The sequence below is a fragment of the Salmo salar genome, chromosome 11 (assembly GCF_965601325.2).
Source record: "Salmo salar chromosome 11, fSalSal1, whole genome shotgun sequence".
Classification (NCBI taxonomy): domain Eukaryota; kingdom Metazoa; phylum Chordata; class Actinopteri; order Salmoniformes; family Salmonidae; genus Salmo; species Salmo salar.
In genome coordinates, this window is record NC_138301.1 from 42466685 (window position 1) to 42482735 (window position 16051).

Sequence of the window (16051 nt, forward strand, 5' to 3'; positions counted from 1 at the left end):
CCCTACCAGGAGACCCTACAGTAACCATCCCCTACCAGGACCCTACAGTAACCATCCTCTACCAGAACCCTACAGTAACCATCCCCTACCAGAACCCTACAGTAACCATCCCCTACCAGGACCCTACAGTAACCATTCCCTACCAGGACCCTACAGTAACCATCCCCTACCAGGACCCTACAGTAACCATCCCCTACCAGGACCCTACAGTAACCATCCTCTACCAGGACCCTACAGTAACCATCCTCTACCAGGACCCTACAGTAACCATCCCCTACCAGGACCCTACAGTAACCATCCCCTACAGTAACCATCCCCTACCAGGACCCTACAGTAACCATCCCCTACAGTAACCATCCCCTACCAGGACCCTACAGTAACCATCCCCTACAGTAACCATCCCCTACCAGGACACTACAGTAACCACCCCCTACCAGGACACTATAGTAACCATCCTCTACCAGGACACTACAGTAACCATCCCCTACCAGGACACTACAGTAACCACCCCCTACCAGGACACTATAGTAACCATCCCCTACCAGGACCCTACAGTAACCATCCCCAACCAGGACCCTACAGTAACCATCCTCTACCAGGACCCTACAGTAACCATCCCCTACCAGGACCCTACAGTAACCATCCCCTACCAGAACCCTACAGTAACCACCCCCTACCAGAACCCTACAGTAACCATCCCCTACCAGGACCCTACAGTAACCATCCCCTACCAGGAGACTACAGTAACCATCCCCTACCAGGACCCTACAGTAACCATCCCCTACCAGGACCCTACAGTAACCATCCTCTACCAGGACCCTACAGTAACCATCCCCTACAGTAACATCCTCTACCAGGACCCTACAGTAACCATCCCCTACCAGGACCCTACAGTAACCATCCCCTACCAGGACCCTACAGTAACCATCCCCTACCAGGACCCTACAGTAACCATCCCCTACCAGGACCCTACAGTAACCATCCCCTACCAGGACCCTACAGTAACCATCCCCTACCAGGACCCTACAGTAACCATCCCCTACCAGGACCCTACAGTAACCATCCCCTACCAGGACACTACAGTAACCATCCCCTACCAGGACCCTACAGTAACCATCCTCTACCAGGACCCTACAGTAACCATCCTCTACCAGGACCCTACAGTAACCATCCTCTACCAGGACACTACAGTAACCATCCCCTACCAGGACCCTACAGTAACATCCTCTACCAGGACCCTACAGTAACCATCCCCTACCAGGACCCTACAGTAACCATCCTCTACCAGGACCCTACAGTAACCATCCTCTACCAGGACCCTACAGTAACCATCCTCTACCAGGACCCTACAGTAACCATCCTCTACCAGGACCCTACAGTAACCATCCTCTACCAGGACCCTACAGTAACCATCCCCTACCAGGACCCTACAGTAACATCCTCTACCAGGACCCTACAGTAACCATCCCCTACCAGGACCCTACAGTAACCATCCCCTACCAGGACCCTACAGTAACCATCCCCTACCAGGACCCTACAGTAACCATCCCCTACCAGGACCCTACAGTAACCACCCCCTACCAGGACACTATAGTAACCATCCTCTACCAGGACCCTACAGTAACCATCCCCTACCAGGACCCTACAGTAACCATCCTCTACCAGGACCCTACAGTAACCATCCTCTACCAGGACCCTACAGTAACCATCCCCTACCAGGAGACCCTACAGTAACCATCCTCTACCAGGACCCTACAGTAACCATCCTCTACCAGGACCCTACAGTAACCATCCCCTACAGTAACCATCCCCTACCAGGACCCTACAGTAACATCCTCTACCAGGACCCTACAGTAACATCCTCTACCAGGACCCTACAGTAACCATCCCCTACCAGGACCCTACAGTAACATCCTCTACCTAGCTACTAACTCCACATATATATATATATAAAACAACATGTAGTGTACTTTGAACAAGAGAGAGATCTATGAGATAGAGGGGCCTAAATCTTTGTGAAATGAGAGTTGAGACAGTATATTGCTAGTGGACTACCGGTCCCCTCCGTACATGCAGGTTTACCCCCGTCTCTGGCTGAATGAAGTAAAGTAAGAGGGGTACACACGGTGAGAGGCAGATTGGGAAGTCCACGTACCCCGATGATGGCATTGAGCTCAGTCATCGTGACCTGCTTGGCACGCTCAACAGCCTGAGCGACCTGCTGCTGGTGCTGTTGGGGAGAAACAGAGACAAGGTTTAGCCAACTTCAGCTAGGCTACTGTACAGCAAGTCTCCATGGTTATAGAGCCTGTTTCATAGACACATCTATTAAGACAGAATTAGGCTCATCTTGGGTTAAACTAATCAAAACCTTGTGAACAGGGATTAATAATAATATAGGGCCTGAAACAAGGCTCTATACAACAGGCATACACAACCATGGGAACACCAGAAGTTGTTTTAATGTTAAGACAATGTTAGGATGGATGTGTGGGGCACTCACCTCTTGTGACAGGAAAGGCATGATCTGTGCGAGAATTGCATTGAGCCGTTTAGCAATCTCAGTCTGGAAGAGAGAGGAGGAAGGAACATGGTGAGGACTACATCAACAGCCAGCTTGGATTACTAACAGAGAGAGAGAGAGGACTACATCAACAGCCAGCTTGGATTACTAACAGAGAGAGAGAGAGGACTACATCAACAGCCAGCTTGGATTACTAACAGAGAGAGAGAGGGGACTACATCAACAGCCAGCTTGGATTACTAACAGAGAGAGAGAGGGGACTACATCAACAGCCAGCTTGGATTTCTAACAGAGAGAGAGAGGGGACTACATCAACAGCCAGCTTGGATTACTAACAGAGAGAGAGAGGGGACTACATCAACAGCCAGCTTGGATTACTAACAGAGAGAGAGAGGGGACTACATCAACAGCCAGCTTGGATTACTAACAGAGAGAGAGAGGGGACTACATCAACAGCCAGCTTGGATTACTAACAGAGAGAGAGAGGGGACTACATCAACAGCCAGCTTGGATTACTAACAGAGAGAGAGAGAGAGGACTACATCAGCAGCCAGCTTGGATTACTAACAGAGAGAGAGAGGGGACTACATCAACAGCCAGCTTGGATTACTAACAGAGAGAGAGAGGGGACTACATCAGCAGCCAGCTTGGATTACTAACAGAGAGAGAGAGGGGACTACATCAACAGCCAGCTTGGATTACTAACAGAGAGAGAGAGGGGACTACATCAACAGCCAGCTTGGATTACTAACAGAGAGAGAGGGGACTACATCAACAGCCAGCTTGGATTACTAACAGAGAGAGAGAGGGGACTACATCAACAGCTAGCTTGGATTACTAACAGAGAGAGAGAGAGAGAGGACTACATCAGCAGCCAGCTTGGATTACTAACAGAGAGGGGACTACATCAGCAGCCAGCTTGGATTACTAACAGAGAGAGAGAGAGGGGACTACATCAGCAGCCAGCTTGGATTACTAACAGAGAGAGAGAGAGAGAGAGAGAGAGAGAGGGGACTACATCAGCAGCCAGCTTGGATTACTAACAGAGAGGGGACTACATCAGCAGCCAGCTTGGATTACTAACAGAGAGAGAGAGAGGACTACATCAGCAGCCAGCTTGGATTACTAACAGAGAGAGAGGGGACTACATCAGCAGCCAGCTTGGATTACTAACAGAGAGAGAGAGAGAGGGGACTACATCAGCAGCCAGCTTGGATTACTAACAGAGAGAGAGAGAGGGGACTACATCAGCAGCCAGCTTGGATTACTAACAGAGAGGGGACTACATCAGCAGCCAGCTTGGATTACTAACAGAGAGAGAGGGGACTACATCAGCAGCCAGCTTGGATTACTAACAGAGAGAGAGGGGACTACATCAGCAGCCAGCTTGGATTACTAACAGAGAGAGAGAGGGGACTACATCAGCAGCCAGCTTGGATTACTAACAGAGAGAGAGAGAGAGGGGACTACATCAGCAGCCAGCTTGGATTACTAACAGAGAGGGGACTACATCAGCAGCCAGCTTGGATTACTAACAGAGAGAGAGGGGGGACTACATCAGCAGCCAGCTTGGATTACTAACAGAGAGAGAGAGAGGACTACATCAGCAGCCAGCTTGGATTACTAACAGACACAGAGAAGATGACAATGTCAATGTTTACACCTCCACCGCACCTTCCAAGAAACCATTTCAGTTTTGGTTGGTTGAACATAGACAGACACACACACACACACCACTATGCTTGATAACACAGCAAGGGCCTCACACACACTTAAATCCCTCAGTCCACTACAGAGTCCATCTAGACCCCGGATGTCCCATTACTCTTGACTGAAATGAATGGGAGAGAAGCTCTCCTTAAAACAAACCAGATCTGGTCTCCCTCTATCCCACATCCATTAGACAGCTGGCCTTATTTCATTAGCTGTTTGAAATATGATAATACCATTTGGGAGGAGGAAGACAAACCAGGGTAATACTTCACAATTACTACACAGCCATTTCACTGAAGACAGGGAGAGAAAGGAGAGGGGAGGCTGGCTGACTAGCAATATCTATCACCAACATCATTGGTATAGAGCGGGTGGGGGGGGACAATACCTCGGGCCTGATTCAGACAGAGCACTTTAGAGCCCCACATTTGGAGGGCTGGATACAGTTCTGCTGCTCTTGGATATCCACAGACATAGTCGCCAAAACACAACCCTTTTCCTCCTAACTTATTTCCAGAGAGCAACAGAGGGAGAGACTTGACACTAAGCTAATCTAATTTGACTGTGTTGGGGAGAGAAGAACTAATGGATTGTGGGGCAGATGGCCCAGCAGGTGTATGTGAGCGTGGGACAGAGAGACGGGGGCTTTCTCCTTTGTTTCTTCACGCATTCCTCTCATTTTACCTCGTTTAATAGTAAAGAGGGGATGGAAGAAAAAGGGGGTGGTAGTGGCCTTTTGCCCTGCTGTGGTGTCACTTCTGTTTGACTCGGGGGGAAGGAAGGAAGGAAGGAAGGAAGGAAGGAAGGAAGGAAGGAAGGAAGGAAGGAAGGAAGGAAGGAAGGAAGGAAGGAAGGAAGGAAGGAAGGAAGGAAGGAAGGAAGGAAGGAAGGAAGGAAGGAAGGACGGAAGAAAGAAGAGGGTGTGGGGGGAGAGAGACCCATTCTGACCTGTCAGGAACTCACAACCCCCTTAACCCCAGGCAGACTCCCCTCACATCTCATTCCCCTCCTCCAATCCCTCCATCTACATCCTCCTATTCCTGTCCCCTCTCTCTCCTGTTGCCAGGGCAACGGCGGCCCAGCAGGCCCTGTCTGGCGGTGGTGATCATTATGTAAATTGGGCCTGGGCTTGACCATAGCAGGCTGTAAAATCATATTACGCGCAGAGGCAGGTCATTAAATAGAATTTTTCTGGGCTGTCGATCAGATCAGAGGGAGAAATGAATGGGGGATAAGAGGGAGGAGGAGGGGAGCGCGGGGGGTGACTTGTCTTCATCCCTGGAAACAAGAAGAGACACACAGCTAGATCTGTAGAGGCTGACTCAACCTAACAACCAAATATCCTCCGCGATTCAACCACACTACACATAACATGCACAATAGACAAAACAGCCACCATTTTCTACTGTTCATTCACTACTCCTCATATAAAGGGACTTGCATGGATTGGAATTGGAACGCGCTCTGAGTTGAGTAAACATGCTGTTCTTTCTGGATGAGCGGCTCGCTGGCACAAGCCGAGCTGGAACACCAGGTGCTCAGACAGCCGTGACCTCACCAACGGCGTGTTGCCTTTAGGGTTCGTCCAGGTTACAACATTCCTGGAACGTTCTCCCGACCTTAACGTCGACTCTGGAGTACCTGTTCCTGTTCTGGTCAGCTGGTGAGGTACTCCTGGCTCCGACCAGAATGTAGAAAAAGTAGAAAAATGTATGAACAGAATGTATGGAAAGTACTCTATAAATACTCAAACACAAACCAGGGGTAAGAAATCCTTGAGCAGCAACTGTCACTAATCTTGTCTTTTCTCCAGAGGCAGGCATCCTCTCTCCTTTGAAAAGGCCTAAGATACCGACTGACCAAAAGCATCCAGGGAACGCCATTCAAAAGAGACACAGAAAGAAACACTTATATCGGCTGTCAAAAGGCCAAAACTACTCAGATGTCAGGAGAGAATCACTACCCAGTAAACACAGAGGGACAAGTAGCAGAGATTCAGTAGAATACTACTCAGATGTCAGGAGAGAATCACTACCCAGTAAACACAGAGGGACAAGTAGCAGAGATTCAGTAGAATACTACTCAGATGTCAGGAGAGAATCACTACCCAGTAAACACAGAGGGACAAGTAGCAGAGATTCAGTAGAATACTAGTCAGATGTCATTTTATGAACACTTGTCGAAGATCTACTTATGGTTTCACTACACTCGTTCAGTAAATAATTCTACCTCATAACACCAGGGGCTGGGAATTGCCAGGGACCTTCTAATACAATATTATCCCAATACATAACTGTATAGAACCCCCCCATCACATTCATATGTTGGAGACCAGAGAAACAAAATGGTGCCAACGAGTGTTGACGACGTGGGAAGACAGACTGCTGAGCACCTAATGGGTCCAATTTCCAGAGTGTACGCACGCACGGCGTCGACTCAACACCAACAGCTTTTAGGCCAGGAGGCAGATAAAATAGGGTATTGTCACTTTAAGCCAATGAAAACCAAGCCCTTGAGCGGCGTGGCGGTAAAGGCTGTTCACTCCGGCTCCACAATTACAGGTACTCTGGCTCAGAGCTGTCTGGTGCTGCTAGTATAGAGGCCTCTCAGAGGATGGCCCTGTCAATAGCTCTGTGTTGAAAACCATTTGCCTGTTTGTCGCTGGAAGCCGCTAGCCGAGTGGCGAGAGGACGAGACTGATGAGGTTTCAATTGGCAGGAAAACAACTGGTGACAGGGAGTCAGTGTCACACGCTGAATGAGAGAGCCACAGTGGTTTATGATCCACACACACATTTCCCTATCCGTCTCAAAGACGTCACGCTACTCGGCCATCATTGCAATCCTCTGCCGCAGTAGCAGCCCCTCAGATCCCTCCTCCCGGCCCCTCACTGTTCATGTGCAGCAGATCACTCCTCCCGGCCCCTCACTGTTCATGTGCAGCAGAACCCTCCTCCCAACCCCTCACTGTTCATGTGCAGCAGATCCCTCCTCCCGGCCCCTCACTGTTCATGTGCAGCAGATCCCTCCTCCCGGCCCCTCACTGTTCATGTGCAGCAGATCCCTCCTCCCGGCCCCTCACTGTTCATGTGCAGCAGATCCCTCCTCCCGGCCCCTCACTGTTCATGTGCAGCAGATCCCTCCTCCCAACCCCTCACTGTTCATGTGCAGCAGATCCCTCCTCCCAACCCCTCACTGTTCATGTGCAGTAGATCGGGGACTAACAGTTTATTGATGTATGCATTTACCTCCCTGTTGATTGGCTGGGAGCAGGGCCAGGGGCTACTCCTAATAGGCAGGGACACACGACTGAGACCTGACAAACAGATGCTACTGGAACCTGACTGACACACACACACACGGAGCAAATAAAATTGTTGCTATTTTTCTACAAATCACTAAGTTCTTTAGGGGCCTGAAGAACAGACAGACACACAATATTTCCTTTAATTATCCCTGCAACCAGGTACTTGTCCATTCCACTGGATCAGCATTCTGACTGACACATAAAACCCAGTGGGGTGGTTGTAACACAAAACGGCTTCAACGAGACCTTCATGGTCTTGTGGGAGTGTAGCAGCAGATCCAGGCTGACCAGAATGATGAAGCACGTTTCACAGACACTAGTAACCTCCATCCATGTGTGTTCTCCCAGGCCGTTTGTTTTGGCTCACAGACAAGTCGACTATCATCACCTTGGCAAACAATTCCTAGAATCCTGTGGAAATTATTCATTTGAACAAGCTCTCCCTTGCACACACACACACACACACACACACACCTCTCTCCCTCCCACTCAGGCCACAAACAGGACTTCCCTAAATAAAGCTCCCTCTCTGTGAAGCCTCGTTATCGACAAGCAGGGGAGGAATTGAGCAAACACAGTGGAAAAACTGAGCGCCTGAGGAAGAAAGCCCAGGTTGTCAATCAGAGCAACAGAGAGAAAATATGAGAGAAAGAAATATGAGAGAAAGAAATATGAGAGAAAGAAATATGAGAGAGAGAAATATGAGAGAGAAAATATGAGAGAGAGAAATATGAGAGAGAAAATATGAGAGAGAAAATATGAGAGAGAGAGACTAAGCAGCGAATAAGATGGAGTAACCTCTGAACTCCTCACACTGACACACAGAGACACAGCGCTCAGCGGGCCTCGTTGCCGTGGCAGCCTAATGAGCTGCACTAATTAAAATCACTTATTGACAGCGAAGCGAGGGTGATTATCTCTGCCCCGCAACACCCTTGACACCCCACGCCGCCACATCATAAGCGCTCTGTCAAAACAAAATCACCCCCATGGCCGCCTACCCACCCGGGGCGCCGCCTACCCACCCGGGGCGCCGCCTACCCACCCGGGGCGCCGCCTACCCACCCGGGGCGCCGCCAGGATGTGTTAGACTATATTTATATTATGTACATGCAGCTTTGTATATACACATATCCATGTGTGTTTGAAAGGAGCACACACACACACACACACACACACACACAAACTAGCTCCACTGAAAAAGGGGGCAAAGACAGATAACCATGTTTCCTCCACTACCAAGTAAATCCTACTCAGAGCAGGGGGAATAATATGCTGCCTGCCTAAAGCCCATCCCCTCGACCAGCCTGCCTAAAGCCCATCCCCTCGACCAGCCTGCCTAAAGCCCATCCCCTCGACCAGCCTGCCTAAAGCCCATCCCCTCCTCCTCGACCAGCCTGCCTAAAGCCCATCCCCTCCTCCTCGACCAGCCTGCCTAAAGCCCATCCCCTCCTCCTCGACCAGCCTGCCTAAAGCCCATCCCCTCCTCCTCGACCAGCCTGCCTAAAGGCCATGTTCATACATCATATTACAGTGCTAATGACACACTGGCACAGCCCATCTCTCACGTCACATCACACTGAGAAGGGGGTGGGGTGGGGGGTGAAGAGGAGAAAAATAAACAACAAGGAAAGAGCGAGAAACTAGAAAAGACAGAAGAGAGATGAAAGGAACCAGAGGGAGACTAGAGAAGACTGTGATAGATGCCACAAATCACCTCGCCACTAAAAAGCCCGCTTCACGGCCCGGTGGATATTGACAGACTGTTTGACTGAGCACTGTTCCCCCTTCCTCTCTAAGGCGGCCATTTTGGCTGTTTCTCCAGTAGTGAGGCAGGTCTAATGTCTCCTCCATTCACAGCCAGGCTGAGGGAGGCAGCCCTCTGGTTGGCTTCTACTGCTGATTAATACTTTCTGCTGAGAGGCAGCTGACCTAATGAGGTTTTAGACTGGCTGGCTGGCTCTGCATGCTGCCTTTAGTGAGTCAGACTCGTCACTGGGAGAAACACACACATACACACACACTCAATCCTTGCCAGACTTCACTTTAATCTTATCAAAGCAGCCCCATCAGGCCGCCTGCCCCGCTCGCTGTTTAGCCCGTCAGCGTTTTCACAGACAGGAAGGGAGTCAGTGTGTGTGTGTGTGTGTGTGTGTGTGCATGTGTTACTTTGAGGAGTGTATATGACTGAGGGCATAGACTAAGGTCTTGTATGTGTGCGTGTGTTTGTCAGGAGGCAATGAGAACGTGAGGTGTCTGTCTGTGACTGAGAAGCATTTAAGACTGAGGGGATCGACTAAGGTTGTGTGTCTGTGTCATTGAACAGTCAAAGCTCTTGTTTTCCAATCCCCTACAGACAGACAGACCACAATGTGTCAGACATAATGAGTATGTTACATGCACACTGTGTGATTATTTGGGAATAATCAGATTAATATAATAGTTTGATTAAAACATTTACATGCTTTGCAAGAAAAACTAATTTCCCTAATAATAATAATAATCCTGTTTTCATGGAGCCATCAAATCAGGCTACCTGATGGCACTCTGATAAATGCAGAAAATCACCAATCAAAATAAACCTTATACCACAGCGACCATGTTATTTTTGGGAAGCAGATTTGATTCTGAGTTTGGACATAAAGTTTGTATGGGAAAACTACTTCTAAGACAGATGCATTCAGTTGTTCAGAACTCACTTGTCTGGCGCTAAAGAGGGAGGCTCTCGGCTGGTGCCAGCACAGGCGCAGATCAAATACACCACTGGAACACCGGTGTTTACATGTCCTAATAAGTCTAAAGATTGCTCAGAAAACCATGTGCCTACTGACATAGTTTAATATCACATTATTACTGTGCATGTAAACATACCCAATGACTCACAAGCTGATGTCCCCATCTTCCTTCATTTAACTGACAGACACCAGGACTGATAGAGGCCCCATACGCTGGACTGATAGAGGCCCCATACGCTGGACTGATAGAGGCCCCATACGCTAACAACCACTCTTTCAAAGTAGACAGATGAGGATAATGCTACATACCTGTTTGTGCATCTCAATGTTCAGCCCATAGGACATCTCATAGTACTGGAAAAGACAAGAGTCACATATAGAAACATTCATATCCCATTCATTTACTAGTTAGAATATCAAAAAAGGTAAATAGTGGACAAATGAAAACAAGCTGAGTTTTCCATGGGAGCCAGTGTGCATGTCAGAATGCTGGACTCCTGAGCAGGGCTAGGGGAGAGAACTAGCTGTCCTAGCCGTTACTGATTAACACTTCAAATCCTCCACCCAGGCCGGCTCAAAGGCTGTAGTGATCCCTCTATTTCTATCCCTCTCTTTGTTCTTCCAGCTCTTTTTGGGAGTCTAGGGGGTGAGCAAGGTGAACCGTGTCTGAGAGGATAGGGTAAATGCTAAGCTACAGGACACCAATCCACTTCTTTTGAGCACAGTCCGATTTGAAAATGCTAAGTTGCTAACTCAATCAGTCTGGTGAAATACGAGTCTTTCAAAACAAATAGATTGTTGTCAATCGTAGATTAGACATCTGTAGCGATACGCACTATGAGGGCGTGAACCGGCGGCTGCCAGATGAGGCCTAGTTAGTCCATCCTGTTTATCTAACAACCCCCCTCTCACACACTACCGCTAAACCGGTGCATGTGTTTCCTCAGAATAAAGAAATAATGTTTAACTAAAGTACCAGTGCGTTTGGTTAAAGTCAATCCTGGCGTGGACAAATAAGATAAGAGGAGTTTATATGCGCGGGGCTTCAGCTCAGAGTTTGGCCTCTGTTACATCATGTCTAGGGACTGACTGGTTATTTTCCATTCATTCACCAGCCCTTCTTGTGTTACCCAGAACATCAGCTAGGCTCTGAGTTGGATCAATGTTGTAGCTTGACAGTAAATACTCAGGCACAAATAACTTTGTACCATCTACACTTACAAGTTCTATTTGATCATGGGGGCTTTGAAAATGAAAAAATGATTTAAAAAAGGAATGTTTGAACGTGGATCAGCTGGAGCTGTTGTTTTAGAGTTAAGTCACGTTCTAAAATGGCAACAATGTAAAGGTTAATACTGCTATTTGTTTTTTAATGGTAATACTTTACTATGTCCTCTACTTGATGAGGTCATTCAGCCATAGGCCACAGTATTGTCTGCAAGTCATCCCAGATAAGAGGCCACCGCTAAACAGCTAGGCTAAAATATGTCATACTCCACCTTGACTAACTAGTTGTCTACTTTGCCAGGGGGGTCCATTCTACCCCCCCTCTCTCCATCCTTAATGAGAGCCCTGGGTGTCTTAGAAGGCCCTGGATGTGTCAGAAAGGCCCTGGGTATGTGAAGGCCCATAGGCCATAGCTCACCCTGGGACAATACTGCCCTAAATAATCAGCTTCACACACAAAGCCAGCAGGCCAGTCATTAACCCTTAGGGGGTCAGGGGCATAAAAGAGGCCATGGAGCCATTATGACCCGCCCCAATCACACCCTGTTATCAACGGCCGGACATTTGACCTCTGGTGGAGATTCACAACAAACCCCATAGGCGCACACACACATTTCCTCCAATCACAGGAGGCCCAATGTCCCTTTCTGGCCAATCACCACACAGGGATGATCAACAATCTCAAATGCACCCAAAAATAATCACTCAAATTGCCTCTGCAAACAAACACGGTTGCTAACGTTTCATCCGAGGGAAAATAATAACACATCTTACTAACCATCACATGCAGGGTTTTAGTTCCAGGAAGTTATTGTACATGTATGTAGTGTGATATTCTTACCATGACATAGTGACGCTGCATCTCTGTCTTCTCATTGGCCAGTTTGTCGTACTCCACTTTGAGACTGAAAGAGGAGAAATATGGTCCATTATTATTAGCCAATATTTATGCTTTATTACATAATTAATACGTGCTAGTCCAATTCACAGAAATCTAAGGTTAAAAACACAATACACCATAATCACTCAATATAATTGTACCATGTGCAAAATCTAAATTCTACATACCCAAAATCAACTTGATAGTACCAACAGCACCTTCACATTTCCCATAACAAACATGCCATGTAAAACCCAGTGTTAGCAGATATCTAACTAGATTGATCATGAGTAGCCTAGCCCAGTTCTTTCAGTTGAAGTACATCCTCTAAAAGTGGATGTCATTACCTGTGGTACTGGGCCTGCAGGAACTGAAACTCGTCTTTGATCCTGTCGCAGGACTCGGCCACGGTGAACTTGAAGCCAGGCTGCCCTGGTTGGTGTGGTGCCTAGAGAAAAGCAGTGTTGATATCAATAACCCCAATGAAGTGGTGGTGCAGCCACACCCATTACATAACGCCTAGAGCTCAGCCCATTTCTATAACATACCAGACTATAACACATAACGCCTAGAGCTCAGCCCATTTCTATAACATAACAGACAATAACACATAACGCCTAGAGCTCAGCCCATTTCTATAACATACCAGACTATAACACCTAGAGCTCAGCCCATTTCTATAACATACCAGACTATAACACCTAGAGCTCAGCCCATTTCTATAACATACCAGACTATAACACCTAGAGCTCAGCCCATTTCTATAACATACCAGACTATAACACCTAGAGCTCAGCCCATTTCTATAACATACCAGACTATAACACCTAGAGCTCAGCCCATTTCTATAACATAACAGACTATAACACATAACGCCTAGAGCTCAGCCCATTTCTATAGCATAACAGTCTATTTATAATCAATAGCAACAGAAAGATGGCAAAATAGTATCACCATCCTTCATCATGCTTTTTTAGCCTCCCTCTCCTATAGGCCTCTCTCTTCCGTGTAAAATTATTTTTGCTGCTGCTGAATGGTGGTTTGTCAGTGTGGTACCCAAACGTTCCCTTGAGCCCTGCCTGGTGGCCACTTTTATAATGGTGGGAAGAACCACTATCACTCAAGAGTGCGATGACAGAGGCGGGTCAGTGCGCCCGTCCTCAAAGAGCACGGGAAGGGGGGGTGAGCGGAGAGCGAGAGAGGGAGGGGAAATCACAACCTGATTTGTGAGGAATTCAATGCATGCCAATGATGCCGTGCAGTAAGCTTGATAATTACAGCATATCCGCTACTGCTTCAATGCAGCAGCTTGGAGGAATTTAGAGGGTAAAAAAAAATAAAAAAAATCGCTCAGAAAATATTTTTTTCCCTCTTACATATTTCGTTATTAAAACTGCTCATAATAATAATGATACGTGAATCGATTGTTTATTTGCAGTTTCCTGTCGAAACGTGTTGTCGAGTGCCATAAACAGAGGGACTAGGCTACTCGACGTGCAGACCATAAATAGTAAGGTGCAGATCACGAGCTCGTGTCTGACAAGATCATTATTTTGAAGGCGGTACATTTGCATTAATTCGCAGAATAATCTCAAGAGCTGGGATACTTACCGGATGCCGGCCCTGTGGATACATCTTGAATGTATCCTTTTTTGAGGGAAATCGGGGGATACTTCAGTAATCCGAGTAGATGTGCGATAGTCCGCCACCCCTCCCTGTGCGCACAAGCGGTCGGACAATGCCAATCCTCCGCGGCGGAGAAAACACTTCGACCCTCCGATCTCTCGATCTTTAATGTTGATTTTAAGCCCCTTTCCCTTCACCATCACAAACAAACATAACAAAAAAGCACAACAGAATGGATATTAGCCAAATTAATGGAGTAGGCAATAGGAACACGCACATAGCTTCAAAATATGTTCGTGACGACAGCAAGGAAATACTTGCTGAATTTAGTCAATGGCATATGCAGATTATAGCCTCTATAATTAAACTCAATATCATCGCCTGGTCCGTCTCTCAAAAATACATGTCATAATAAGCCGCTATTCTTGATTTGCAAATATTTCTCCGGCATGTTGGGAAATGGTGATATCTAAATGGGTTTGTTTGACAGGTTTGTTGGCGTGTCAAGCCTTCACGCTAGAGTGATAATAGGCTACACTAGCAGACGGAAAAAATACAATAGCCGCGTAACACGGGTAACAATTTATCCCAAACCAAAAAGACCAGCCTCGCTACAATCAAAGTTGATACATTGTATCATGTTTTGTATTATGCAACAAATGTAACAATTTGCTGTTCGCCGAGCTGCAGTGTTCGAGCGCAACTGGAAAACTGAATATTTGACAAAGCGGGCTGCGGGATTATGACATTCAGTCCACCAAGCTTGGTTATAAAACACACTGCTGTTTTCAAAGTAGCCCAGCTATGAAAGCTACACCACCCGTCTTGTTAGCGGGCTCTTCTCGGGTCTTCTTCTTTACCTTTGTCTCGATTGATTCCCCTCCCCTACGACGGCAATAATCCCTCTGTTGAACGAATTTTCACAATCCACGGCTGGTAACCTTCCTTATGAGAATGAAAAAATGATCCAAAAGTAATCGCTGGTTACATGGAATCCTTGTCCCAGCCGAGCCCTTTGGAACTTCGGTGATCTCGTGGCGCCGCACGACCTGCCTCGACAATGCCTTTCCGATCCGACGTCGGAGAGCCGTCGATTAGAACGAGTTGTTGACCGCATAAAACTTCCAAGAAATCCTTTCTTGGCTTAATGCAATTATTGACGAGTCTTCTAGTAAATCCAAATACAATTTCGTAAGTTAAAAGATGTTAAATCGTAGAAAAGTTGGATGTTGTAACGAAGCAATTGCTTGCATTCGATTTACCCAGTTTCTCCAACGCTTGCTGTACCACACACAGACTGTGCACTGACACGAGGACTCAACTGCCGCGAGAAGGCCTCTCACAAGCCAATCGGATTCTCCGAAGGAGTTTATCTGCATTGGCCTATCAGAGAGGGATGTCCCACGTGGGGAACATAGTACCCTTGTGTTCCCATTGGACTGTGATATATGACATCATATATTCGCCATTTTGGATCTAAACTGGTATTCAATTGACGAACTTGTAATAAACAAAGGTAATTATAAATGTTTCTGCCACAAATGTCAGAATATACTGTTTGACTTTTAATCATTGATATATTAAATCCCTCATGTGATGCAGACATGGGCATGTGCAGCATGCCACACATGCTTAAATCTCCTATAATGTTAGATACAATGTAACAATCAAATTGAATGCCTAGCATGCCGTTTCTGGACTAAAAAGTGTCCTAGCAGTTAAGCAACTATTTTTCTATATCAGCTAATTACTTGTCTCATTTAAACGTTTAGAATAGGCTATACTGCAGTTTATGAAATCTGAAACTCACAAGCACATTAAATGTGCTCTGAAGAAAGTATGTGTTCTATAGTTTATCTTAGAAGATCCAGCCTACAAATAGCTTAATCATTTAGGACTGTAGTGTTTAATGAATGTTTTTCTCCATCACATAGTTTTGAAAGCCTATAATTAAGAACGATTGAATTTAATAAGTCTAATATGAATACTAGAAAATGGGATTAAATGTATTCATTGATCAGACTGATTTGATCGACCTAC

The 16051-nt window shown here is 46.8% G+C and overlaps 1 protein-coding gene across 7 annotated transcripts in view; it reads right to left on the reverse strand.

Annotated features, from left to right (window-relative positions):
- Nucleotides 1-15328, reverse strand: part of LOC123725164 (transducin-like enhancer protein 3-B) — a 54614-nt gene extending 39286 nt beyond the window's left edge. For 4 of the 7 annotated variants that reach the window (XM_045689573.2, XM_045689572.2, XM_082957953.1 and 1 more), the window contains exons 1-7: nt 14872-15327; nt 13997-14202; nt 12733-12833; nt 12347-12410; nt 10588-10632; nt 2504-2566; nt 2126-2230 (exon numbers count right to left, since the gene is read on the reverse strand). In XM_045689573.2, coding sequence (XP_045545529.1) covers nt 2126-2230; nt 2504-2566; nt 10588-10632; nt 12347-12410; nt 12733-12833; nt 13997-14020 — 402 coding nt within the window. In that variant the 5' untranslated portion in view covers nt 14021-14202; nt 14872-15327. Of the gene's footprint in view, nt 1-2125; nt 2231-2503; nt 2567-10587; nt 10633-12346; nt 12411-12732; nt 12834-13996; nt 14203-14871 lie in introns of all 7 variants that reach the window. The other 3 variants (XM_045689575.2, XM_082957954.1, XM_045689574.2) reach the window with 2 other exon arrangements.
- Between the last annotated feature and the right edge of the window lie 723 nt (nt 15329-16051).